Source organism: Lynx canadensis, chromosome A3 (assembly GCF_007474595.2).
Source record: "Lynx canadensis isolate LIC74 chromosome A3, mLynCan4.pri.v2, whole genome shotgun sequence".
Classification (NCBI taxonomy): domain Eukaryota; kingdom Metazoa; phylum Chordata; class Mammalia; order Carnivora; family Felidae; genus Lynx; species Lynx canadensis.
In genome coordinates this window covers 63,941,002-63,968,767 of record NC_044305.1, presented here as the reverse complement: position 1 = coordinate 63,968,767, position 27,766 = coordinate 63,941,002, and the positions used below count along the sequence as shown (strand labels likewise).

At 40.1% G+C, this 27,766-nt stretch overlaps 1 protein-coding gene across 1 annotated transcript in view; it reads right to left on the bottom strand.

The window, feature by feature from the left end:
- CAMKMT (calmodulin-lysine N-methyltransferase) overlaps positions 1–27,766 on the bottom strand; it is a 399,914-nt gene that overhangs the window by 56,747 nt on the left and 315,401 nt on the right. Inside the window, exons 4-6 of the mRNA XM_030310520.1 lie at positions 8,949–9,009; positions 6,699–6,753; positions 5,573–5,636 (exon numbers count right to left, since the gene is read on the bottom strand). Of these exons, the coding sequence (XP_030166380.1) occupies positions 5,573–5,636; positions 6,699–6,753; positions 8,949–9,009 (180 nt within the window). The remainder of the gene's footprint in view (positions 1–5,572; positions 5,637–6,698; positions 6,754–8,948; positions 9,010–27,766) is intronic.

Below are 27,766 nucleotides of genomic sequence, written 5' to 3'. Positions count from 1 at the left end.
TTGATCTCAGTTCAGGTCCTCGCCTTAGGGTTGTGAGTTCAAGCCCCATGTTGGGCCCCACACTGGCTGTAAAGCCTACTTAAAAAAATAACATAAAATAATAAAACAAACATTGTGATTCAGAAAGCATTACTTTCTGAGTTTATGTTACCTTTATTTTCACTGGACCATCCAAGGTGAGGGTTGAAAACCATGAAGTTATAATATAAATCCTGTTCATTTTGATCACTGGTTTTTAAAAATGCTTGATGTGGCAATATTTGCCAGTTTAAAGGCTGCAAAACATTCTTAAATGTGGTTGTTATCAAAGGAATTGAGAGGATGACAGGAGATGCTTTGAACTCTGTTAGCAGTGTCAACTGTTATGTTTTTGGATGAGAGGCCTTTTCTTACTGAGGGTGCTGAGGAAAATGTAAGATGACACTCAGCAAACCATTCTAGGTTTTGGTGAAACAGAATGGTTTAATGGGGGCGGGGGGAGGGAAGCTTTGAAGCCAAATGAACCTGGCTGGCTTCTAAGCTGATGTTGATACTTAACGGCTGTGTGAACTTCGGTAAATTAGCCTCTCTGAGCTCCACCTCAAAAATAGGAATAATGATTCTGCTAATAAATAATAAATTAATTTATTTAATTTTATAGGCTTAATGGAGTACTCCATAGGATGAGCCTGACACATTGCCTAATTCATGCCAATTCATTATCTTTTTCAAGAGTTCAGGCAAAAGCTTTGGAAGGACGACGAGGCTGGTGAGGTTTGGCAGTTAGGCTTTATTTTCTCTCCCTGCCACTCAGAACTAATTAGGTTAACGTTTATATTGTAGAATTTATTATTAAAAAAAAATTGTAATGTTGATTATAATTAGCAGGGGGCGCCTGGGTGGCTCAGTTGGTTAAGCGTTCGACTTCGGCCCAGGTCATGATCTCGCGGTTCATGAGTTCAAGCCCCACACTGGGCTCTGTGCTGACAGCTCAGAGCCTGGAGCCTGCTTCGGGTTCTGCATCTCCCTCTCTCTCTGCCCCTCACTTGCTCGAGCTTTGTCTCTCTGTCTCTCAAAAATAAACAAACATTTAAAATTTTTATTTATTTATTTATTTATTTATTTATTTATTTATATTGAATATTTATATTTATTTTCTCATAATATATTATAAATTATAAATATCAATTTATTCACATTTATTTATAAATTATAAATATTAATTATAAATATTAATTTATTTCTACAATTATTGTTTATTTTATTTTTGTTTATTTAATTTTTGAGAGACAGAGACAGAGAGACAGAGCACGAGCTGGGGGGTGGGGCAGGGAGGGAGTGAGACACAGAATCTGACACAGGCTCCAGGCTCTGAGCTGTCAACCCAGAGCCGGACGTGGGGCTTGAACTCGTGAACCGTGAGATCATGACCTAAGCCGAAGTAGGATGCTTTACCGACAGAGCTACCCTGAAGCCCCTATATTGTAGAATTTAAATAACTGGGAGGAATCAAAGAATTTCTGCCCTGCAGATTTTCAATGTCTTTCCTATGTATAAATATGCTCCAGCCAAGGCACAGTCCGAGTCCCATAAGAACAGGCACTTGGTTCGTCTTGTCCACTGCTATGTCTTTAGCACCTGAAATGGCGTGCAATTAATAGTGGTTGGGTTAGTTTTAATTAATTACTTAGATTAATTTATTACTTAATTTAAATTGAATTTCCAAAGCCATTTATTGAGTTCCTACCCAGTATGAGGCACATGGAATCCATTAATGACTCAGCCACCAAACAGAAGTGCAGTTGGCACAGCTATTAGAGGAAGAGACCTGAACACAGGACGATGGCATGGCATTCCCAAGGTCTCAGCCATCCACAGCACAGGCTGCGCAGTCTACATGAAGCTGAATTTATTAATTCCTCAAGTCAGGGATTCTGCTAATAAATAATGTTAAGCCAGGGGTAGCGCCTTTAAAATGCACAGGAGATTTACCAATTTTTGGTGGACCCTGAGCTCGAGATCATGGTCCGGACTGTGCATGCTGGGGGAATAAGACGCCTGAGTCAGGAGCACAAGAGATGGGTCAACAAGCACTTCCACAGTCTGCAGATAATACACTTGATGTTTCCTAAGGATGGATCAAGGCAGGGTGCTTGTGTTGGGGGAATTAGTGAGTATACCAGAGAGGGCTCCTCACTTCTGGGTGTTGTACTTTTATTCATGATGATTTGGAAGAGGCTTAGCATCGACAGTAATTCAGTATATCACTTCCCTCCCCTATTCTTCTGTGATTGTCATCACCAGCTATGAACTTTAGTGAGTAATTATTATCTGTAGGCACCGAGAGATTTCTTTCTTTATTACACCAAAAGGGCCACGCCAAAGCAGAGGGAACGCATTTCAAACTATTTTAGGTAAATTTGAGAAGTGGACGAACCAAAGGATCCCATTTCTAATTTATCTCTTGTTCTCTTTGGGTGCAGATACACATGGCATCTGTAAGGAGAGGGAGCTCTCAGGTAGAGGGGCTCTGGGTTAGACCCAGCAATGCAGTTTAAGGACCAAGGAGAACCTGAGGGGCACGTACCCACGAGTCTAAGAAAATATTTAGGACTTACAACATTCACTTATACCTCAAGTCTTAATCTCTTTTCAGATATCTCTGTTTAGTAGATCTCAAATCAACATCTAGCTTTCCAGGGTCAAGGGAAAGAGCTCTGAAAGACATAGCCAATCCATTTGGTACATCTTAGGGAAGATTATAAATAACCTCACAACTGGTTGACATGCTTCTATGAAATAAAGATTCAGAAGTCATCCATTCATTACATGTTAAAAAATAGAAATAACAGAAGATAAAAAGGAAATATCAAAACATGCTGTGTTTTTTTTAAAAAAAAAAAAAAGGTAAAAACTAGAACCTTATAAGCCTAAGAGACTGGAAAGTAAGATTCAGTTGGATTCATTAAATTCAGATGCCAAAAACAACAAAAATAATTTTTAAAATGATGAGAATAATATACAGGCCAATACTCAGATGTGATGTGCGATTGCCAGGTCGATTTTCAATTACATTTCACTGATGTATTCATTTGTTTCTTAATGTGCTCATCTTGCCCATTAAGAATAATTAGCAGCTTTGCTTAGAGATTTCCTGGCTTCTGGCAATGTTTCTCCCCCCCCTTTTTTTTGTTGACATCCACTTTTACTTTTTAGAAAGTAATTTTTGGATAATATCCTACAACTGGTATATAATTTAGGCTTCCTAAAATTTTAAAGGAAAGATGTAAACAGTAATTTTTAAATGAATTTGTTTCAATCTATATGCATCAACAGTATGTGATTCAGTAAATTAGTTATTCTCACAGAAAGTGGGCACACAAATAGAAAAAAAAAAATTTCATTCATATTAACCCTATTCAGGAAAACAGCTTACAACGAATGCCAATTGTAAGCTCTGTTAGCAAATCGAGAATAACATCGGTATTAAAAGCAGGAGAAACACATTGCCAATTTTTAAGGCTTTATGCATGCTTTTTTCTCTTAATTAAAAAAAAAATTAGATCTAGTTACAAAAGAAAAAGGCACACACACAGAACAGCTGCATGATAAAAACTGAACTCCATCAGGAAAGTCCTGAGAGATGAAATAAAACACACTACGAGTTTTGGTCTGCATCCTGAAAGGACCTACTTTATCTACATTGTAAAGTTCTTCCCCTCCTGCCCTTTGGCACCCCGCTATATTAAACCCATTGTAAAACCCAGCACAATAAAGCACTCTCAGGGCTGAGCTTCTGAGGACCAAATGTTAAAAATCCATTTTCTTGGGAGGGGGCTGTACCAATCATTTCCTTGAAAGGCCAGCAGAGTGAATACAGAATCTAAGATTTTTCCTCTCCGGTTTCAAGAGCTGGCATGGCATCTTTGCTGTTTAAAGCAAAGGTGTGTTAATTAATGACATTAGCATTGCTTCCCTTCTTTGGAAGCTCTGTACTTTAGCTCTATAATAATTTTAGCACGATTAAATTTACATGCCGACTACAGATGTTCCTATAGTTTGATAAAAGTTCGAATTTGTTTCTGACGCTATTAAATGAGGCACCTGCTGACTTGGAGGAAAACCTTGGGTTGCCGGGCCCAACCTGAAAGTTTCTGTGGCTAAATTGACCCTCTCTTGTCCAATAATCCTCCTTTCCCCACCCCCACCCCCAAGGGGGGTGGGGGAACATCCACTGGGGCTGAGCCAGCATACCTGACTTCATCTCACTGTCTGTGTTCCCTGACATGCGAAGGAGGAGCACAGTGAAATGATACAGTGCAAGGCATAACTCAGAATAAAGCAGAGTGAATGAAACAGCACAGGCTCATCTCCGGGGATATTTTGAGAAACTTGCGACAGTCTGAAGATCATGATTAAAATCCTGCATCTTAAAAAAGGAAGCACCTTTTGTGATCTCTTTCCCTTGTGTGAAAGGCCAAGATTGTGATTGGCTGTTTTTCCTTCCCGAATTTTTTTTTTTTTTTTTTTTTTTAAGCCTGTCAAGCAATTAGCTGGGTGGGGCTCTGTAGAGCACAGAAGGTGCTGCGGAACAATATTAGCTACTGTGCTTCTTACATCCCCTTTCTCCTGTTCGAGCAGCCTGATAGAGCTGCTGCAAGTTTTGTTTAAAAAAAAAAAAAAATTACATAGCAGGGGTAGAAAAAGAAAATCGAAAACAGGCTTTATGGAAGAGGCCACAAAAATCAAAAGTGCTTTGGCATTTTAGGGGTCTAGAATTCACGTAAGTAGATTGCCTCCTTCATGATGCAAATGTAAGGCACACCAAAAAAATCCAAAGCAAATATACCTTCCACTTCGCCTCTCAATTTCTAACGGCTGTTAACTGCTCCTGAACAAGTCAGCTCGATTGCTAAAGTAGCCACAAATTATGCTTGCTTTCTTAGTTAAAGTACAGTTCAATTTTCACGAACTCTGTGTACATATTGGTAAAGCATAATCTAATATAATGGGGTTTGAACTGTAACAGCATAGCAGAAAAAAAAAGAGATAGCTTTTATAATCCTAAATAAGAGGAAATAATGAAAGACTGATAGCTGTTTGCAATGGGGAGATACAGGTAACCCCTTAGCAATGAGAGTAGGTACCGTGCTACTTAGCACATAACGTTCAGTATCAAACGCAAGAAAGGTCATAATGAACATGAAGCTGGATGTTAATTTTTGCAAGCAATATCCAATATAATAAATATTCAGTTGTTTCTTTTATCCTGGGAAACTTCCGTGGAAATAAAAGGACAAGAATGCCTGGAAATTATTATGAAACAAATGCTCTTATTGCCTTGAGAGGTCCACAAATCATAGGCTCCTTTAACAAGAAGTGACTGTAAAAATCTATCGAGATAAAAGAAAAAAAAAAAAAACAGTCGTATCCAATGAATCCCATATATCTCTACTTTTTCTTAATTACTTATCATGTGTGTGGGGGGAATTCTCTTTTAATACCCCATGCTGTCTTTCTTTATATCAATTGTTACTCAGCCGGGAAAAGGGAATGAGCACAACAAACCCGTTTTCTATCTGAATAAGGATACTTCTGATGGCCTTTTCATTCCCATCAGTTAACAGAACTTCTTTGACATCTGCAGAAATAGCAACCTGAAAAAAAAAAAAGGAGCACAGCAAACAATGAGCAAATATGCTTGTCTGTGTGGAAGTGAAGACAGGAATGACAAGCCTTCAGTATCATGCTTCCTCACCTATTCCTCTGTAACAATCTTCAATCTTTTTCCATTTTATGTCTGCATTATTTTAATCATTCAATCAAATCAGTCAATACTTTTATCATTCCATTTGCGGGAGCCTCTATCTTGCTATCATTCTGTTCGGTAATTGCATTGTGACAGCGGATGATGGTATTCTGAGAGGCTTTCATTTGTGGGCTTCTGTTTATCTAGTAGAGCCATCATACAAGGCTGTCTGTCACTCTGCCTTTCAGCTCGCTTCTGTCTGACTGCCTGATGCCCTTCATATAACTTTGCATTGCAGGCAGATGGCTTTGTGAGGGTAATTTTTTTGTGAGCTTTGACATGCTCGCACATTGGGCTGTAACCTCGACACATTGTGTAAGAGCGACAGGTTTGTCAAATGCCAATCAGTGTAACAATATGCTTTTATTTGTAGAGACATAAAAACTTGTCTAATGCACTGTGCTGCTACATAATATCTCCTGAATACATGACTCAGAACCCAGAGAATGGGGAACGACGTTCCTGAATGGCCAATCTAATTCAAAAGAATCTAATTACTGAGCGCTCTGGATCATGTTTGTTGGTGTAATAATGCAGGCAAAACATTAGCAGCTATATCATGGTGCTCCAACTGTGATTCGCCGGGCTATTCCTGTATCTTAGCAAATGGGACTATAATCTGAAAAAAAAAAAAAAAATGCTTTCGCTATGGCAAAGAAAGACTGCGCGAGGCCTGGAATGTCACAACAAGCGATATTGACTACACTGAGGTAAAATGTTTCTGCTCATCGAGGCAACCATAAAATCAATATGATCCGAAAGTAAGTCAATCTAGAAGGTCTCTCAAGACCCGGCAGCTTGACCGCAGCTGATGCTGTTGACGGTTCTCTGACCCAGCAGTTGGAGGCCCTGGAACATTTTTCCTTTTGTTCCTCCCTCTGAATGGGATTGGAATTGAGAAAAGACCTACCATGAGCCCAGCCAAGCATGTCATGCCACCCCCTAGCTCACACACAGCAAGGTCCCTGAAAGAGAGAAAAGAAATGGTAGAACCCATACAAATTAGATGAAAATGGTCAGAGAGATATATATGTTACAAGAACAAATTGCCATCTGCAGTAAGAACGGCACTACCAGGAAGTTGTAGAGACATGACTAGGCTACCTCATGTTGCTTTGCGTTTTAAAAATAATTATGAAATAGAAAAGTCACAAAGCAGGCAAATCAGTGGGGGTTCCCTCATTAGTGTTCACTGCAACATTACCACCGCTGAGCTGAAAAATCTGAGAAGGTTCCCTTTTTTTCCCTTGTCAATGGCGCTGTCTTTTAGAACTAAACTAGCTAGAGTAGCGAAAGATAATTGTTAGGAAAGGATAACACTGTTAATCCACATTCATTCCTTCAAAAACAGTTAGACAAGTAAATGAAGAACATATATGAGTGTGTATATACCTATGTTATAGTCACACACACACAACACACACACAAATAAATGCAATCTGGAATTTAAAAAAAAAAAAATGGAAACCAAACTGAAACATTTTGGAAAGCCGAACCGCCCCCATAAAGAACAATTACACAAAGAGCATTTAGCAATTAACACTTAAATCACAACTGACCCCAACACAACACAGTGAATAAACAATGCAGGGGCATAATATGGTTAAGCCAGCGAACCCGGGCTAAAGTAATGACCGGGCTCTGACTTCGCCGCTCCGAAGTAAAGCGGTTCAGAGTTAAAGCGGACAGTCTAGGGTGGCACTCGGCACTCACCTTCCCCTTTGTGCCTACATATTAGCCCTCAACGTGTGACATTCTTGCCCGGGCCCACAGCTCGATGATTGGAGCTCCAGTCAAGCTTAAGCACAGCGAGAAGAGCCAAATGCCGGACTCCCAGGGCAGCTTTGTGGCCCAAATTCAATACTGCCCTGCTGTTATTTTATATGCTTAAACCCTTAAGATTGTTGCATCTTCCCAGGTTGGGAAGTTTATCACCTCCACAGGGGAAAAGAAAAAGAGAGAGAGAGAGAGAGAGAACTGAAAGGGAGGGAGAGGTGCAAAGAGAGGGAAGAGGAAGAGAAGAGGCCAAACGAGGATGTTCACATTCCGAAATGCACTTAATGGACATTTAGTTGTTCAAAGCAATTATAGACTGGTTGGTAAATATGGGCCACAGAGCTTCAAAAAATACATATTATTGACCCAATCTTGTAAGTACATATTGTTAAAACACACACCATGATCTCTAGTGACTTGTCTGGAATCATAATGGGCTATTCAGGGAGTATATATTAGATGACTTTTATTAAATGAGAATTAAAATGAAAAACCTGTATTTTCTGGGTCTACCAAACATCTTTAGAATTTTTAAATAAAAGGAGGTTTTTCCCCCCTCTTTCCTAAATCCCATCCATGGGTTTAATCTATAATGCACACTGACAATTGAAAACAGTTATTTCCGTAGCATGAGTCTGTAATAGTAATTTATATTTTACAAATACATATTGTTAGGTATATAAAATACCTTTAAAACCAGGGGTGGGATGGCATCTTTAAATAAGAGCTGTGGGGTATATATTTATCAAATATTCTGCAATGATTTCCCTAGCAGAAGTTTAAAGAATGTCCTTATTGTGGTTTGTTTTTTTTTCTTTCTTTTCTTTTCTTCTTCTTTTTTTTTTTTTTGACCTTCACAATCAGTAAGGATTGATTGGAGCTTCACTTTTGTTTCCCCAAAATCAAAGTGAAATAAAATGCCTTGAGTGGAAATCAAAAGCCTTTGACATATAGCAAAAAGCTTGCTGTGCAATATTAGTACCCAAAGGCAATTCAGATTTCTTTTTCAGAAGCAACATGTTTTCACCATGAACTTTTTTCCTTTCTTTTTATTTTTCTTCCTTCCTTCCTTCCTTCCTTCCTTCCTTCCTTCCTTTCTTTTTCTTTCTTTCTTTCTTTCTTTCTTTCTTTCTTTCTTTCTTTCTTTCTTCCTTTCTTTCTCTCTTTCTTCCTTCCTTCCTTCCTTCCTTCCTTCCTTCCTTCCTTCCTTCCTTCTTTACTTCCTTCCCTCCTTCCTTTTTTTCCTCTTTCCTTCCTTTCTCTCTTTTTTTTTTTATATGTTTCTAACAACTTAATTTGAAGAATGCAATCATGGCAATCGTTAACATGCAGACACAATATCCACAAGGGGCTAAAAAATATCTTTTTAAGTGCAGCTTTGTACCTGAATATATGACTGTGCTTGAGGCAGTAGTAAGCCAAAACCTCTTCAGATGGCCAGATGCCTGGAAAACACAAGAGGATACACTTTTTGATTATAGGAGTCTGTTCTATAATCATTCTCGTAAGAAATTGCTTTTAAAAATAATGTTCAGCACAAGGTATTTCCACCTGAACCAAACTTAACATAATTATTACTTGTAATATGTCATATCACATGGGTTTCTTTTGTTGTTGATTATAGCTCCCTTCCCAGATAAACAGTAAAATATCCTAAATAGATTTTACTACATTTCAATCACAATAAGAGAGCAAAAACAATAACAATCAAATTACAAATATTAAAAGTTCAGTTTTAATGGGATTTCAGGTAGATAGTCTTGTACACATGAACATTCTTCTCAGGCAATCCATAAGCATCAGCTGAATGCCTACTATTTATGCAGCCCATATGAGGCAAAAATAAATGAAAAAATCACTTGCAAGGAGCAAAGAAAAACCCCAGAGGTCATTATACTTTTTTCTTTGATTCCATCCTAATCTTTTCAAACATGCACAATGATTTCCTTTCTGCAATTAGAAATATCAAACTGGAGATTAAAATTAAGAACTTTAAATTTCACCAACTTTTGGCACATCTTTAAATTTAACAATAATCCTCCCCACTAAAGTCCATGTATGGGCATTTTCTAAAATCATCTCTTAGAAGTCATTTATTTTGACGACTTATATAGTCTTCATGAATGAATGTGAATTCCTTAAAAATAAAAAGACAAGCATGGAAATGACAGTTTCTAGTGGTTATCACAGGATGGTAGGGTTGCAAGTGCTTTCAATGTGTTTCCTTCACACTTTTTTATATTTTCCAAAGATTTTCACAACGAATGTGAATCACCCCTATGATCAGAATTAACTATGGTCTTATGTTTTCCCCAAGGGGCCAGACTCAAAGCTCAGGCAGGCAGGGCACCAGCATCTCGCTCTGCCTGAGGTTGAGAAGGCTCTGCCTTCCCGAGGAAGAGCGGTGAATGTTCACCGCCTTAGCACTGAACGCTCTTCTAATGGGTCTGGATGCAAAGCTGAAACACCTAATGAGCATTAAATTTTTTTTTCTCTCCCAGCTGCCTCTCCAGCTTCAAAGAGTGGGAAATCCGAACATTTCAGAAAAGAGGATGGCAAAGAAATGGTAAGTAAAAGCCTAAGGGAATCAATGGGTAAATATAGGGACAGCAAAGACAGTGACCCCACAGAAGCATGTGCTGCAGGAGAGTCCAGTCAAGTGTGCTCAACAAGTTCAGCCTCCATGGTATTTCTAGTAGAAACAACAGTTTGGGAGAGAACAAGGTCCCCAGCAAGAGGCGTTGGAGTCGTATTTATGAGGAAAGTCAGAAAGGCAGTGGAGTAGGGCAGTTAAGACCACAGGTGCTTTGGAACCAGACTCGTTGGGCTCCACTCCCAGCATGTTGAACTGCATGCCCTAGCTGAGTAACGTTGGGTAGTTTACTTAACCTCTCTGTGCCTCAGGTTCCTCATCTGTAAAATAATGTAATTGTAGTATCAATTTCACAGAATTGCTGTGAGGATTAAATACATAAAATACACGATATGTATGTAGAACAGTTCCTAACTTATAATGTGCTCCAAGAAAAATTCATCGTCAAATGTGACTCTCCTAGGGCACCCAAGCGGCTCAGTCGGTTAAGCATCCAACTTCGGCTCAGGTCATGATCTCACGGCTCTTGGGTTCGAGCCCCGCATCAGGCTCTCTGCTGTCAGTGCAGAGCCGGCTTTGGATCCTCTGTCTCCCTCTCTCTGCCCCTCCCCCCGCTTGCTTGCACGCATGTACGAGCTCTCTCTCTCAAAAATAAATAAAACATTAAAAAAATAATGTTATTCTCCTGAGAAGGGGGACAAAAGAGTAGAAGAGAGAATATGTGGACCCCAGACAATTATCCCAATGACAGAACAGATGGAGAACATTTTTGTCCTGCTCCTGCCCGTGGACGTTGCCACACCCCAAAGTCCTTAATACCTGGCATACCTCCACATAAAAAGAACTCCATAAAGACTAAAGCACATAATAAAATTTTCCAAAGGAAGAGCCCAAGACAGTATTCTACACCATGTGCGTATAATCACCAGAATAATAAATTTCTTTATGCCTTTAGTAGATGGTTTTGAGGTTTTAAAAAATAATGATAGGGGAAGGGTATTTAACTAAAATTCAAGCTTTGATTAAGTACAAAAATGTGACTTCTAAAATGCATAGTCTTTCAAGAGAGTTTTATAATTTTCTCAAAAAATTATAGAGGTTGATTTTTAACTAAATTAAATACAAAAATATGTAGAACAAAGTTAATAAAATCACCTAAAATTCCACCACTGCTATATAACCCCTAGTGTCATTTTGGACATCATTCCATAAAAAGCTCTCCAAGCAGGGGCGCCTGGGTGGCTCAGTCGGTTGGGCATCTGACTTCACATCAGGTCATGATCTCATGGCTGGTGAGTTCGAGCCCCGCATCAGGCTCTGTGCTGACAGCTCAGAGCCTGGAGCGTGCTTCAGATTCTGTGTCTCCTTCTCTCTCTGCCCCTCCCCAACTTGTGCTCTGTCTCTGTCTATCAAAAATAGATAAATATAAAAAAAAAATTAAAAAAAAAAAGCTCTCCAAGCACAAAGATATTTTACACAAATGGCATCTTATCGTGCAGGTATTTGGCAATCTGATTTTGCCCCACTCAATATGTGATGGATAACTTCTCATGACAATAAAAATCTACTTGCATCATAATTTAAAAAAAAAATTTTGGGGCGTCTAGGTGACTCAGTCAGTTAAGTGTCTGACTTCGGCTCAGGTCATGATCTCACGGCTGGTAGGTTCAAGCCCCCTGTCAGGCTCTGTGCTGACAGCTCAGAGCCTGGAGCCTGCTTCGGATTCTGTGTCTCCCTGTTTCTCGGCCCCCTCCCCTGCTTGTGTTCTGTCTCTCTCTGTCTCTCAAAAATACATGTTAAAAAAAATTTAAAAAAAAATTTTTTTTAATGTTTATTTTTGAGAGGGAGTGCGCACAAATGGGGGAGGGGCAGATAGAGAGGGAGACAGAAAATCCGAAGCAGGCTCCGTGCTGTCAGCACAAAGCCAGACGCGGGGCTGGAATCCACGAACTGTGAGATCATGATCTAAGCTGAAGTTGGAGGCTCAACTGACTGAGCTGCCCAGGCACCCCACATCATTGTGTTTAAAGGCTTCCTAGGAATTTTATGTCTGCATCATAATTTATTTAGCTAGTTTCCTCTTGATAGAAGTTATTTTGAGTTCTTGATATAATGAGATTATAAACCGTGGTACAACGAAGACACATTTTTTTCCCCAAATGTGGTTTTTCTCCATAGGTCAAATGCCCAGAAATGGGAAATCTGGTCAAAAGCTAAGTACATATCACCCTGTGATATATCAAACTGTCCTCCCCTAAATTTGTACCAAAATATACCTCCAAATAAGAGTGTTTACTTCCTCAAAGCCTTGCCGATGAGATTTTGACAACGTATTTTATCTTTGCGAATGTATTAAGTTTTTGAAAGTGATCTCAGTGCACATCAAAACCACAATGAGATACCACATCACACCTTCTAGGATGGCTATAACCAAAAAGTCAGACGATAGCAAATGTTGGCGAAGATGAGGAGAAATTATGTAAAATGGTAAAGCCACTTTAGAAAACAGTCTAGAAGCTCACCAAAAACTTAAATATAGAATTAACATATGGCCCAATAATTCCATTCCTAGGAATGGACTCAAGAGAATAGAAAATAGGTCCACACAAAAATCTGTACTCATGTACATGTAGCAGCATTCTTCCTAATAGCCAAAAAGCAGAAGCAACTCAAACGTGTATCAACTAATAAGCACATAAGTAAAATGTGCTATGGCCATGCAATGGACTATTACTTGGCAATTAAGACATGAAGTATTGATTCATGCTACTACAACACAGATGGAACATGAAAACATTGTGCTAAGTGAAAGAATCCCAAAGCAAAGAACCATGTGCCTACATGTTTCCATTTACATGAAATGCCTAGAATAGGCAAATTCATAGACACAATATAGAGTGGTGGTTGTCTAGGGCTGGGATGGTTGAGAGTAAATGTGGAGTGACCTTTTACCAGTGATGAAATATTCTAGAATTGATTGTGGTGATGGTTCCACAACTCTGTGAATATACTAAAAACCACTGAGTGAACTGTGTGGTATGTGAATTATATCTCAATAATGTCATTATTTAAAAAAGTTTTCTCATTCCTATTTGTGGAAACAGTGGTCTCTTTTTTAAAGAAATTTTTTAAGTTTATTTATTTTGCTAAAAAAAATTTTTTTTAAACGTTTATTCATTTTTGAGAAACAGAGACAGAGCATGAGTGGGGAAGGGGCAGAGAGAGGGAGACACAGAATCCGAAGCAGGCTCCAGGCTGTCAGCACAGAGCCCGACGCGGGGCTCGGACTCATGAACTGTGAGATCATGACCTGAGCCGAAGTTGGACGCTCAACCGACTAAGCTACCCAGACACCCCTCTTTATTTATTTTGGGAGAGAGGGTGGGGGAGAGTGAGCAGGGGAGAGGCAGAGAGAGAGGGAGAGAGAGAATCCCAAGCAGGCTCTGCGCTTACAGCGGGGCTCGAATCACGAAACATGAGATCATGACCTGAGCCAAAACCAAGAGTCAGGACACTTAACTGACTGAGCCATCCAGGTGCCCCTAAAGGATTTTATTTTTAAAGAACTTATCCAGAGTTTAAAGGGCCATTGAGTTCCATGAGAATGATCAAGACAAACAGCAGGACCCATCCCCTCTGACCCAGTCTTTCTCCTTTCTCAGAAACTAGTACTTCTAATTCTTTTAGTTGATGCTTCTGGCAATTACTTCCATATTTCTACATATGTGTGTATTGTTACTTCTTGATTTTTCAGTTTCAGGCAAAATCTATTGACCCCCACTATGAAAGATAAGCATTTTTCACTTTCATCTATACGCCTCTCCCCATGCCACACACCATGCTCCTTATCCACACACTATCACTGTCTTCCTATCATAGATATATTATAATTTTGGGAAGATCACTACTCTTTGTCAATTCCCTTATGGCCATGAAATAATACTGAGCCATGTAGTAAACTATGATTGCTTTTCCTCTCATGTACAATTTTCTTTCCTGTGGAGTTTAAAATTGTCCATTTTTTTTCTCATTTGCTAAGATTTTTATTCAATCTCAAAATCCAGTTGTGAATTTCCCCTCTCAGTACATTCATTCACATCAGGTATTCTTTTTTTTTTTTTTTAACTTTATTTATTTATTGGGGGGGGGGGGAAGAGAGAGAGAGAGAGAAGGCACAAGCACACAAGCAGGGGAAGGGCAGAGAGAGAGAAGGAGAAAGAAAACTCCAAGCAGGTTCCGCACTGTCAATGCAGAGCCTGACATGGGGCTGGATCCCATGAAGCATGAGATCATGACCTGAGCCAATATCAAAAGTTGGACACTCACTGAGCCATCCAGGTGCCCTCACATCAGGTATTTTATCAACCTCATGAGGAAATCTCTCCTGGTGCCTTCTGATCTGCCTTTGTCTGGAACGAATGCGCCCTATGCATGGTGCACAGCTGATCCCCTAGAATCAGTCTTCACTATCATTCCAGGCTCTCTTTTGCCCTTTTGCTGTATCTCATCTCTTGTTTCTCTATCCTTTGTCTTCTTCTCTTGGTTTACTTCCTCATTTTATTTTATTTTTTTTTTTTTAATTTTTTTTTCAACGTTTTTATTTATTTTTGGGACAGAGAGAGACAGAGCATGAACGGGGGAGGGGCAGAGAGAGAGGGAGACACAGAATCGGAAACAGGCTCCAGGCTCCGAGCCATCAGCCCAGAGCCTGACGCGGGGCTCGAACTCACGGACCGCGAGATCGTGACCTGGCTGAAGTCGGACGCTTAACCGACTGCGCCACCCAGGCGCCCCTACTTCCTCATTTTAATGCAACATATCCTCCAGTAGTTTCTTTGAAAAAGTGTGTGGGAGGTAAATGTTTGGGAATTTTCAGGATTCAGTGGGTAGTTTCAACCTGGAAACTTGATGTTCTCAGATCCTCTAAAGTTTTTTGGGAAGTTCCGTTGATGATTTCCTGACCTCCATTTTTACCTGTCCTTTTTCTCTGGAACTCTTGCTATTTGGATGTTGAATCTCCTGAACTCATCCTCTAATTTTCTTATCTATTCTTCCCTGCTTTCTAGTTCTCATTGTTTTCTACTTTCTTGGAAATTTCCTCAACTTTATCTCCCAACCCTTTTATTGTTCTTTTCATTTATGCTATTGTTGTTGGTAGTTCTCTGAATATTTCTTTTTTAGAACATCTTACTCTTGTTTCAAGAATGCAATCTTTTAAAAAAATTATTTGACAATATTAATTAGTTTCTTTTAGGTTTTCTGATCCTTACATAGTCTGTTTTCTTCATGCTGTTGGTTTTGTTTGTGTGTTTGTTTTTGCTGATGTTCATTGATTTGGGTACCTGTCACATTAAAAGGTTTCCTCAGATAGCTGGTAATTCTTTGTTGTTTGCTTAAACATAGTCATAGAAAGATAAAAAGCTGGTTGGAGATGAAGACGGCTGAATGGGTGGGCACGGAGTGGAGTGTGGGTGGCTCTGTGTATGCTCACCCAATCCTTCCAGCCTGCTTTTGGTACTCTCTCTGATTTCAACTGTGCCTGGTGTTCCTTAATCTAAAACCCTTCAGTTTAACCCTCTCCAGAGAACAAATCTCTTCCACTGGGGGTACAGAAGAGGAAGTTACTCAGCAGACTGGAATAGGGATGTAACTGCTTTATAAACAGCTTTCAATCAGTCTTCCTTATTTTAGCCCCCTTCAACTCCTACTTTTACAATTGCCCCAATTTCTGAGCCTTTCAAAGTTTCAGATGTATGAATTGGTTTGCTTCTCAGCTTTCTCAACTGCTGGCTTTCTCAAATCTGCTAAGTCAGTGACTTCTCATCCACCCGCTTCCCAGGTTCCAAAATTATGTTGTTATATGTCCCCTCATTCTATCATCCTTGTGTGTTTAGGTCTTAAAAACATCTCTCTATAGTGGTTTAGTACAGTTTCTCGAAGGAAGTGATTTTAACGCATTGTTCAACCCCCATGTTTACCTGAAATCCAGAAATGTCTGGTCTTTTGAAAGTAACTGCTTGTGGGATAATTCTGGAACCCAAGACATATAGTACCGGTTCTTATCTCTCATAAGGTACATTTTAGTATAAATGCTTTAAGGTCTGAGTCGTGGGGTTTCAGTATGCATCCCAGGAGAACAGTGACTAGAAGGACTTCATGCAACAGAGAGAAACTCATTGGAAAAGTGATGAGGACAAATTAAAAAAAATTTTTTTTAATGTTTATTTATTTACTTTGAGAGAGAAAGAGACAGGGGCAGAGAGAGAGGGAGAAAGTTAAAGAGTCCCAAGCAGGCTTTGCACCACCAGTGCAGAGCTAGATGCAGGGCTTGAACCCATGAACCACGAGACCATGACCTTAGCCTAAATCAACAGTCGTATGCTTAACTGACTGAGCCACCCAGGCACCCCTAAATTTTAGGAGGACATACAAGCCAATGACATGAATGGGGAGGTTTTTCTTACGCTCAAGATTTTTATAGTCCATTAATAATACTGTAGGACTCTATCAATCAATTATAGGCATTTCTGCTATATTCTTGACATCACCCATTGAGACAGAGAAGAATGACCAAAGTGGCATTAAGAGTAGCTAAAGCATTGATCCCCCAAAAAGCATCACAAAATATTTTAATTAATGCCTTATTCTAGATAACTTGTTTCCTAAACATGTCATGAATTAGGATACTTCCTTAAAAGTTATTTGAAGGCATATAGTTCTCTATGCCTTAGTGCTTTCTATATACATTGAATTCATTTAACTCATTGGAGAAAAGTCTTCCTTCATCCACTGGGCCTCCATAAAAGCATTAGTTAAACAAGAGCTCTGTTTGGAAGAAAAAAAAGAATACTATATTATACTTGGGTTTCCATGGTCATTTGATTTCATTCCATTTTCTTTCAAACAAAGGATTGGTTCCCTCCAGATGCTTCTGTCAGAACGGGGCCTGCTGGATATGACAAACTTCAGAAAGCTGTAGCCAGCCAACACTAAAATAAGAAAAACTAGCTATCCATGTAGCAATAATGAGGGGGGAAATTGCCAATGCGATCTATTTTATGTATGCAATCACTTTTTTATTGTGGGTTAAGTAGCTAGTTTAGAATTATTTTAAATGCCAACTTTTATAGTTAGTCTGGAAACAAACAATAAATCCGTTATTAACCTGAGGGCTGAACAAATCTTGAAACTAACTATGTGGATGATAAGAGATAGGAGTCTCTAACTGAGCGTGGGTCCTCCTAGATCACTTGCATCTGAGAGCTTTTTGCTTCCCCAGAGTTCACGTTAAAGGAAAGTCCTAAGACTCTGCCAGATGGCACTGGACCCACAGCACTGCTGACTCTTGCTTCTCACTCTAACAGCTTGCACTTGGCCCATGGGGACAACACACCCAGCTCATGAAGCAGAGAGATGGCTTTCCTCTGATCAGCTGATAAGGCACCCAAGCAGCAGCTTTCTTTACCCTCCTCAAATGAAAGGGTCACGTCCATTACACAGGAGTCAGAAGTAAAGCCTCTCTCAAATCTGAGAGGAGGCCAGCACACCCTTAGCTAAGCTGTTGACTCTTCTGGAAGAAGAAGCACACTGGCAGGTGTTACGAAAATGAAAATCAGCTAATGTGGAATGGGTAGGTAAATCTCTTGGACTGTTTTCGGTGTTTATACTCTGACTCCTCTTCCTTAAACATTTCTGCTTTGTCACTAATATTTTGACCCAGAGTGGAAATCCAAAAGAGGACTACAGAATGCTCCATAAATATTTTGGGGGCACCTCCTACATCTCAGGCCCTGTGGATCGGCAGAGAATGAGACAGCCTGGTAACTGGAGCTTCCGTCTAGTTAGAGGAGATACTAAATAAATAATTACACAATTAATGTGCCTAAGTATAATTATAATAAAGGCTATGTTGGAAAAATAGAGGGTACTTCTGAAAACATATCATAGGAGACCTGACTTGGCTGGAAGGGAGGTTGGGAGGAGTCCATCAGGGAACACTTCCCTGCAGAGATAGCATGAAAAGCCAAGTAGGGCAGGAAGAAGGGGACAGATGAAGGGAATGGTCCATAGTAAGGAAGCCCCATGAGCTAAAGCTTTGAGGAGGAGAACAGTTCGATATTCTAGGAATGGAAACAGGGTCAGTGGAGCTGCAGAATATATGAGAAAGGGAGACAGCAGTACCAGGCGAGATTGGAGGTGTGGTCGGGGGCCAGATGCCACAGGCTCAAAGCCATGTTAAGATTTGCAAATTGCGCCTTAATATAAGTAATACATTTTAAGCAGCAGAGTGGTATGATCAGACTTACATCTTAGAAGATTTTAGATTACTCTAAAGAAAACATATTGAAGAGGGGCAAGAGGAGGCAGCGAGAAACTGGGTAGGAGGCTACCACAATGACCTAGGTGAGCACTGACAGGGGCCTGGGTGATGGTTAGCAGAGATGAAGAAAAGTGGGAAGATATGAGCTATATTCAGAAAGTACACTGACAAGACTTAGTAGTTAATTAGATGGAGGGGATGGTAAGAGAGAGGAAAGTGTCAGATATGACTTAGGTTTGTGTCATGGATTAGTAAGTAGGTGGGTGATGCACAGCAAATGCATATAGGATTTTCTTTCAATTTCATATGAACCGAGGAGGCCGGGTTCATGGTACAAAAACACCAGCTAGTGGTTTGGAGTCTGATTCTGGCTCTGGCACTGATAAGCTATGTGATATTGGAAAGTGATTTAGCCTTTCTGAACTTCAGTATCCTCATCCCCAAGAATCTAGGCTTGGGCCAGATTATGCCTAGGAGGACTTCAAGCTATAAAAAGTTCTAATAAAAAACCAGATTTCATGCTCCAGACTTAAGAGTCCAGTTTGAGGACTGGCTCTGACGGTTGTGTGACCTTGGGCAAGCTTCTTAAACTTTCTAAGCCTCCATGGAGGAGGGCACTTGTTGGGATGAGCACTGGGTGTTGTATGGAAACCAATTTGACAATAAATTATATTAAAAAAAAAAAACAACCCGGGGCACCTGGGTGGCTCAGTCGGTTGAGTGACTGACTTGGGCTCAGGCCATGATCTCACGGTTTGTGAGTTCGAGCCCCGCGTCTGGCTCTGTGCTGACAGCACAGAGCCTGGAGCCTGTTTCGGATTCTGTCTCCCTCTCTCTCTGCCCCTCCCCCACACATGCTCTGTCTCAGAAATAAACATTAAAAAAATTTCTTTTAAAAACCCAAACTTTCTAAGCCTCATTCATTCTTTTATTCAACTTATAATTATTGGCAGCCAGGCCTGTTCTAGAAGCTGGAGATCCAGAAATGATTAAAACAAAGCGCTTGCCCAAATAACTTCAATAGGGGCAATAGGCAGTAAACAAGATAATTTCAGATAATGATTAATGTTGTGAAGAAAATAAAACATCAATGAAATTAAAAAATAACTACAGGGTTGGGGGGGGTATTGCTACTCCAGCCAGCATTGTGCAATGCCTCAATTCTCTCACTTATTAAGTACCAGCAGTATAAGTACCCACTCAGCATGGTTGTAAGGATTAAATGAGATAATATACGTAAGGCACTTAGAATGGTGCCTGGCACATAGCAAATTGTTTTATAATGTTAGCTATGGTTGCTGCTGCTTTTTGTCATTGTTATTATTTTGACATATTTCTATCCAGGAAATTTTATCAACCTTGATTATACTTTTATAATACTTCCAGGGGGATTATGATTCCTAAATCGATTAAAAAAAAAAATCAACCCAAAATCAAACCAAAACTGAACTGGGGGAAAATTCACCCTAGCTTTGGGAACTTCGAAAAACGACTGTACATAGAATTCCATAAAAATGGACAATACTTGTGGGCGCCTGGGTGGCTCAGTTGGACTTCACCTTAGGTCATGATCTCACGGTCCGCGAGTTCGAGCCCTGCATCCGGCTCTGTGCTGACAGCTCAGAGCCTGGAGCCTGCTTCAGATTCTGTATCTCCCTCTCTCTCTCTCTGCTCCTCCCCTGCTCGCGCTCTTTCTCGCTCTCAAAAATAAATAATCATTAAAAAAATTAAAATAAATTTTAATTGTCTTCCTGCTCTGACCCATTAACAGACTTGTTCTGAACAATAAATTACAAGTGCAGGCCTCCCTGTTTTGTGGAGCCAGGTCACAGAGAACACGGGTCCATCTGGATGAAAGGGAATGTCTGCGTAGTCGGGTACAGCGAGCTGGTGGACGCTCGCCCCGTGACGTTCCAACATTTATCGAATGCTAAGTATCCTCCTATACTAAGCAGTATACGAGGAAATCAAGGGACGGAGAGGTTATGAAAGCCTTCCCCCCAAATCAGACAGATATTCTGTCATGAAGTTAGAATTTGAACGCAGGTAATCTGACTCTAATGAATGCTGTTAGTGTTAGTTTTTATTACCATTAATTAGCAGCATCACTAATTGGACACTCACTGCTTCACAAACACTGGGCTATTTGCTTTATATAGATTATCTCATTTAATCCTTAAAACAGCCCCGTAAGGTATGTACCATCATTACAGCCAGCTAAGGGGCACAATGAGGTTTGCTGACGCACACAGAGCTGAAGTGGCTTCGCTCAACCTCCAGGGCCCGGTTTCTTAATCACTACCCTGTATTGCTCGAACCCTTGTGGTTGGTCCTGAAATCCAGGGAACTAGTTTCTAGTTCTCATGGCTGTCAATAACTAATTTTAGGACTTTGGACAAATCATATTTGGGCTCTAGCTTCAAGAATAAAATGGAAGGGTCAAATTGATTTCTGAGGCTTCTTCCGACTCTTAAATCCAGTGGCTATATAGATCATTGTATTTGTGCGTTTCCAAATGAAACCTGTGAAATGGTCATTGGGCTCTAGCCCACAACATTTTAAAGAAATTCGATTCGTTTAAATATTTTATTTGTACTATAGTATCAAATCTAAAGCCTTGCCAGGAAATATTTTAGTTAGGATTCAAAATGGTCTCAGAAGTCAAACCTCCATCACCTATTTTAATTGAATTAGCACTGCCTTTGTTAATTCAACCCCATAGCTTCAGAAGAGACTGCTCTATCATTGTATGGTGGTGGCAATAGCTTTTTTTTTATTTAGTTAATCCAGCATATTAATAACAACCTCCTCGAGTATAATTTTTCCTCTCCAATACTGAGCATGGTTCTCAGATAAATACCGTATTTTTTTCCTCCTATTTTCTCCTTGTCTGGGTACCAACCACCCTTGGGGCAGAAGAAATGTTCCCAAAGTCTCAAAGCACAAGTAGGACAGTATCTCCCGGTGCAATCTTTCTGGGCTTAGACCAGAAAACGCTCCATCCCCATTGGTCAGAGAGGATGTCGGAAAGTGAGAACAGTCATGTCTGGCAAAGGAACACCCAGAGAGCTCCTAGCAAGAGAAGAAACATGGCCTGTGTTCCCCTAGAAACAGCACATTCTCCTCATAGTTAAAGAGAGAGAGAGAGAGACAGAGAAGACAAAGAAAGACACAAAGAAAAAGAAAGAGAAATAAAACGGAGATTTTCATTGCCAGTTTTACTTTAAGTAACACCCCCCACCAAGACCTTGCTGTGCTCAGTGTCCTCAGAGTGGAGTGATCAGGCTATCATTTTAAGGAGAGCACCCTTTTTCCTTTTAATATAGGACTGTGTTGTGTCTTGAAGTCATGTGAAAGCAGCAAGGTGTCAAAGTAGAACAAAGAAAGTATTAGGGGGCGCCTGGGTGGCTCAGTCAGTTAAGCATCCAGCTCTTGATTTTGGCTCAGGTCATGATCTCATGGCTCATGAGTTCGAGCCCCATATCAGACTCTGCACCGACAGTGCAGAGCCTGCTGGGGATTCATTCTCTCTCTCTCTCTCTCTCTCTCTCTCTCAATCTCTCTCAAACTAAAAAAAAAAAAAAAAAAGATTAAAAAAATTGTTTAAGTATTAGAAATAATTGTTATTTTTCCTTATCTTAGGCACTGAGTCACTTCACCAGCTCAGACGCACACTTCTTACGTGGCACACCAAAGAAAAGTAGAGAGTGAGACCCACCCCCCCGGCACCCCCCCACCCCGTCTTAGTCACCTATGATTTGTGAACTTGATTTCTGAAGCAGCTTTCTACCTTGGGGTCCGGCTTTATCTCACTTCTAGGTGAATGCTAAGACTGAATTCCAAACAAATGGAAAGCCTTGTGCTCCAGGCAGACTACATGCTCTGCGCATTTATGAAAGCCTCCCTGGAGAGAAAATGGTATTCAGGGGGTGCGTGTCACAGGTGCCAAAGCAAAGTGCATCTATTAAACGGCCCTGGTATTAGGCTTTTTAGGCAGAACTTATTTATTGAGCAGTGTGGTTTGGAAGGTGCACATCGTAGTGTGTCAAAACTGCCTTCGTTCCAAGTTCCTCCTCTTAGGCCTGTGAGGGGGTGGGGGAAAGAGAAAGCCCGCCTCCCCCTTCTTACGGCAGGAATTGCCATTAGCAAGTTCCAAAAGGAAAAACATCATTAGGCAAATTGACACGGTAGATATGGCAACATCTCTGTGTGCTGAGGGTGTTGAGGTTCGGTCTCAACCCACTTTAAACAAACCGCTCTCTGCCATTCTATCTGAAAGTAAACATGTGGTGTTCAGTGTTCAGATGGCATATATATATATATATATATATATATATATACACATATATATATATGTATATATATATGTGTATATATATACGTATATATATGTGTATATATATGAGTTGGCAGAGAATCTCAGCTGTGCAAAATGGCCTGGGTCTGTCCTTCCGGGCTCCCTGCTCATCCTCATTCATTGATACAAAGGAAACATGACGGTCTGCTCTCCAGAAATTTCTGCTGCTGTCCAAACTCGGGCAGCTCACTGCAACTAATGTGGAAATAGAGTGCGAAGCACGTCCTGGCTGTAAACACAGCAGTCTTGCTCTGCCAGGGCCATCTACAAATGGCTCCAACCAACTTGTACGATTGTCTTTAACACCTTTGTGTATTTTTTAAAGAAATGAATTTGATTTCATTTTCCTTCCCCAGTTTTCAAATAGTCATTAAAAATTAAACAACACCGGGAAAGGCTTTTGTGATTATAGCCTTCATTCTCCTGCAACAAACTGGATCTATAAATTTACGTACCATTGTAGATGTAAATTACAAAATTTATATTCAACTATATTAAAACATCTATTCCAAAAATGATTACCAGTTGTGAAAAGCAGACAGGCTTATCACTTGCTGTCAGTTGTTCATGTCTAGTTAAGCAATAACGTGCTAAAACTGCTCTTTTGTTTTGTGTAAGAATTTTGGCAATAGAAGAAATGAACGCTCAGTTAATAAAAACTCAGGCTGCTTTTTGCTTTGATGGAGGAAGCAGCTGCCTGTTTTCATTTGCTGCAGAGCAGCAAAACCCATCAATATAATAAGCAGCTTAGATGCACCCATCCACAGCATCTGTAAGGATATAGGGCTATTCGCTCAAAACCAATCCCTGGTTTAATTTTAACAAAGATGTGTCTGACATATTTGAAAATGCATTATAATAGGTTTTGAAACATGAACAATTTCCCTTTCTTTTAAATACTTTTTCCGGATTTGAAAGGTTAGTATACATAGCTGAATGATAGCAACGATAAAAACCTGTCCAAACGGTGAGGCCATCCTAAAACAAGGGTAGTAAAGGGAGCAAATCAAGAGGCAGCTATTTGGTTCCCTTCAGAATGGGAATCATTCATTTGAATGTGATTTCACTCATTTATTCATTCAGACAAATATTTACTGAATCCTTACTGTGTACTGAATTGGGCTGGATACTGAGGCCACCTTTCTTACTCTCAGTGAGTTCACCCTTCAGGGGAAAAGATGGGCACAAAAAAACCATAAAGTGAAACAATGCCGCAGGCACAGTGATGTTAGATGTGCACCTTCTGCTACCTCTGTTTTTTTAAAAAAAAATCAAATAGGTAGAGAACACAGAGGGAACGAACATGAAAAAATTAAAAATCAAATACTGTCTCCTCTATTATACAGTCACACACTTCATTAGACATTCCTTTAAGGAAACTGAATTATGTTTAAACACATGTCAAACTGTTTACGAGTGTAGCCAAGAATTACCACACTTTGGATAAAAGTTTTATGATTTTAAGTTTCGTTTGGACAGCCTCTAGTTTTACAGTAACCACAAGATACCTTTACATGATCGCGAGTATACCACAGGGCAAGCCTAGTAGAAAACACAAACTTTCAAGTAACTTAAAATGAGATACAGTATGCTTTGGCTAATGAACATGCTATAGGAATTTATTTTATTTTTATTTTATTTTATTTTATTTTATTTTATTTTATTTTATTTTATTTTATTCATTTCATTTCATTTCAGTGCTGGGGGCATTCCAAAAAGTCAGATAATTCTAAATCCTCCTCTTCTAATTCAATATCAGATAAGCGGGCATTTGCCCAGGATCGGCTAGGGACCCGTTTGATGGTATACATAAGTGTAGGGTTAGCCATCAGCTTCTCAGGATACAAAATTTAAATGAGCAGAAACATTGAGGAAATGCTCCCATAAATGAGAGCTAAGGGTGTTCTCATTCAAACGTGCGCATTGTGAAACACACATACCTGGGTTTTAAAAATAGAGTTTTAATTCTGAAACAATGTCAGATTTACAGAAAAGTAAAAAGTTGCTGAAACAGTACAGAGAGTTGCTGGATACACTTCATCTGGTTTCTCTCATTATCAACATCTTAACATCGATCAAAACTAAGAAACTGACACTGGTACGTTCATATTACACTATATCCATGGGTTCGTTTTTAATGGGAGGGTAACTATTCAAGTGGAGAGCTAGGCAGGTGTCTGTCAGAAAGCCAAAATTTAAGCCTAAACGACAACACTAGCATCTATCATATGTTTCCTTCCCTTAATTTTCTTCCTTCTTCTCAAGTTACTCTAAAGAAATTCGTATCAGATTTAAGAATTAAAGCAGGGCACAAAATGCATATAACTCAGGGTTAAAAAAAAAAAAATCTGACCCCATCAAGGGAACTGTGTAGCCCAGCTTCCCCACTACATTATTGAATGGGCAGAATATTACTTCTAAGTCATTATTCACATAGAAATTCTGATTGCCCCTATTCAATTAATACTTTCATATCACAGTGTGATATGGACCTTATAACCAATCTCGTGGCAGCATGAGTTAAGAACCACAAAGAAGTCAGAGGTCATTATTTTTCAGCCATTCAGAATGTTTATAAAGCATTCACTACGCACCCTCTCCTCTCTGTGCGTGCTTTCTTACCCCCTCTGCTCCACTGCTTAATGGCTGGGCACAATGCTTCCAGAATCCTGCAAAGATTCATGGGCTCCATACTGGTTAATGGTAGTCTCTCCAACAGCAAGTTGGAAAAGACGCCTTTGGGGAGATACCCTGTAGCTACAAAGAGTGGTTGCCGTAGACCGCGAGAAGGAAATGTCTGTTGTTAAAGCCACCCAGTCTATGGCATTTTGTTAGGGCAGCACACATTGGCTGAGACAGTGGTCAATGGTTCGTGCCTGATATTTGAGTGAACACTCCCTCTCTAGCTCCAGTACATTCTAAGCTGAAAGAACTCCCTCCCTAAAACATACACAGGACCCACAGCACAGACAGAGCACAGCCATGGCCCCAGTAGAGCCCTTCACTCTGCCTAGTCCTTTCTGCCCTCCCTTGATTCCTTCAGTGTCCTCTCTATCCCTCTCATCATCTCTCCTACTTCTCACTTCAATCTCGACTAAAGTTTTAGCCTCCGCTTTCCAGTTAAAAGAATTCACAATAGAAAAGCAAACATTAATCACACTCTGATAAAGACATTTTGCTGGTACCGCTTTCAAGGTTTTATAAAAACATTTTAATCTGCTTCTTTGTTATCTTGAAACAGAAACTCCTTGAGGGCAGGGAGCTCATTGCTTCTCTTACCTCTCTGTGGCATGTTTACATGATGCATGTGAAGGCATGCTGAAATTGTGTATACAGCAGTAGCCAAATGTTCTAAAGCTGGAAATCACAACAATAAAAAAAAAATGAATCCCTTTTCTTCTGCAAAAGCTAATGTTGAGCTTTATATGATGGATCTCCTCAGGACCTGAGTCTAGCTGTAAATGCAATCATGGGTCAATTCTTGTGTGGATAAGTTTCTAATTGCACTCAATCCACTTTCACTGGCTTTCTTATCTATATCCACAATCTGCAGGGCTGGCAGGACAATTATCACCAGAAGACAGGATAGATGCTCTGGGGAGCAAGGCTGTCCTGGGCCTGAAAGGTACATGCTTACAAGGTTCCAGGCCAGCAACAAAGAATCCACATTCAATAGGCCATCTTTCTTTAAATCAATCCTTTTGCCTCATTCAGCAGAGCACGTGTCATGAGTGCTCATATCTGGGGTTTATCTGTGGATATCTACAAACAGGCAGGTCTCTAATCATAGTAGCCTGGAATGAGTCCCAGAATGGGCCCTTTAAGTGACTTGAGACAGAGAAAATGGTTCTCTTTTCTTTTCTTTCTTTCCCTCCTCCTTATTTTATTTTGACCTCCCCCCCCACTTTTTTTTGCTTTGATGAAATTTATAACCTTAACCCACAGAGCAAAGTGTTTTCTCCGAGAATCACAACTCTTGGAGAAGGGCCTTCGAAATAAACTATTTGAACTGAACTATTGCTCTAAAGTTGACACCACAATCATCTTTCTGTTGGGAAAAAGACAAAATTCTGGAGCCGTTATATTTGTCACTGGCCCTCTCACACCAGGACAAACCGGTGCATTTAAGTTGAGATCAAAGTGCACGGGCTGAGTTGCTGGGAGTGGAGAAGTCATCATGGTCTCTCTGGACTCACGCTGGACTTCTCACGACAGAAAGCAGGTTTCCTTCTCTCTCCAGCAGCAAAGAGTTCATGTTATCGTGAACCCCATCATTCCTCCTCCTAGGCCCCACCCGCAACACACGATTGAAAAAGGGACTTCAAACCTAGACCATTTCATTTAGACTGGCAAATGTTTTTCATTTGTTCATGTTGCCCAAGCACTGAAGAGATTTTGGCTGACCAAATGCTATAACCGAGGTCTAAATTCATGCCACAATTGACACGGGAAACAACCTTTTGGGAGAATATAAACCAGTGTTGACCTACCGTGAGACTACTTAGCTACTACTTTTCCTGGGAGCTTCAGAGAAATCTCGATTTATGAAGTAAGGCCCAGAGAATTAAGGGACTTGCTTGTTAGCCTTGGCTAGTCAGTGGCTCAGCTTCGGTTAGAACCTCAGTTCCCTAATTCCTCTCCTTGGTTCTCTTTGCAGAGGAAGAACTGGGGCAGCAGAGCAGGAAAGACATCGTCGGTTGCATTTGCATTTTGTGAAAGGATGTTACCTTCCAGGTGGAAATCGGCATTTGAAGAGATGAATCTTACTCCTTCCAATTTCAACATATTCGCAGACTCTCAGGAATCAAATGTGAGTCTTGTTGGTTTGTATTTCTCAACGAACAGTTTTGTGGAAATACGCACTCTCTCCAAACCATACCGTGACATCCTGGCTGGAGGAAGAGGCTATAGTAACATTCAGCTGCAGCCCAC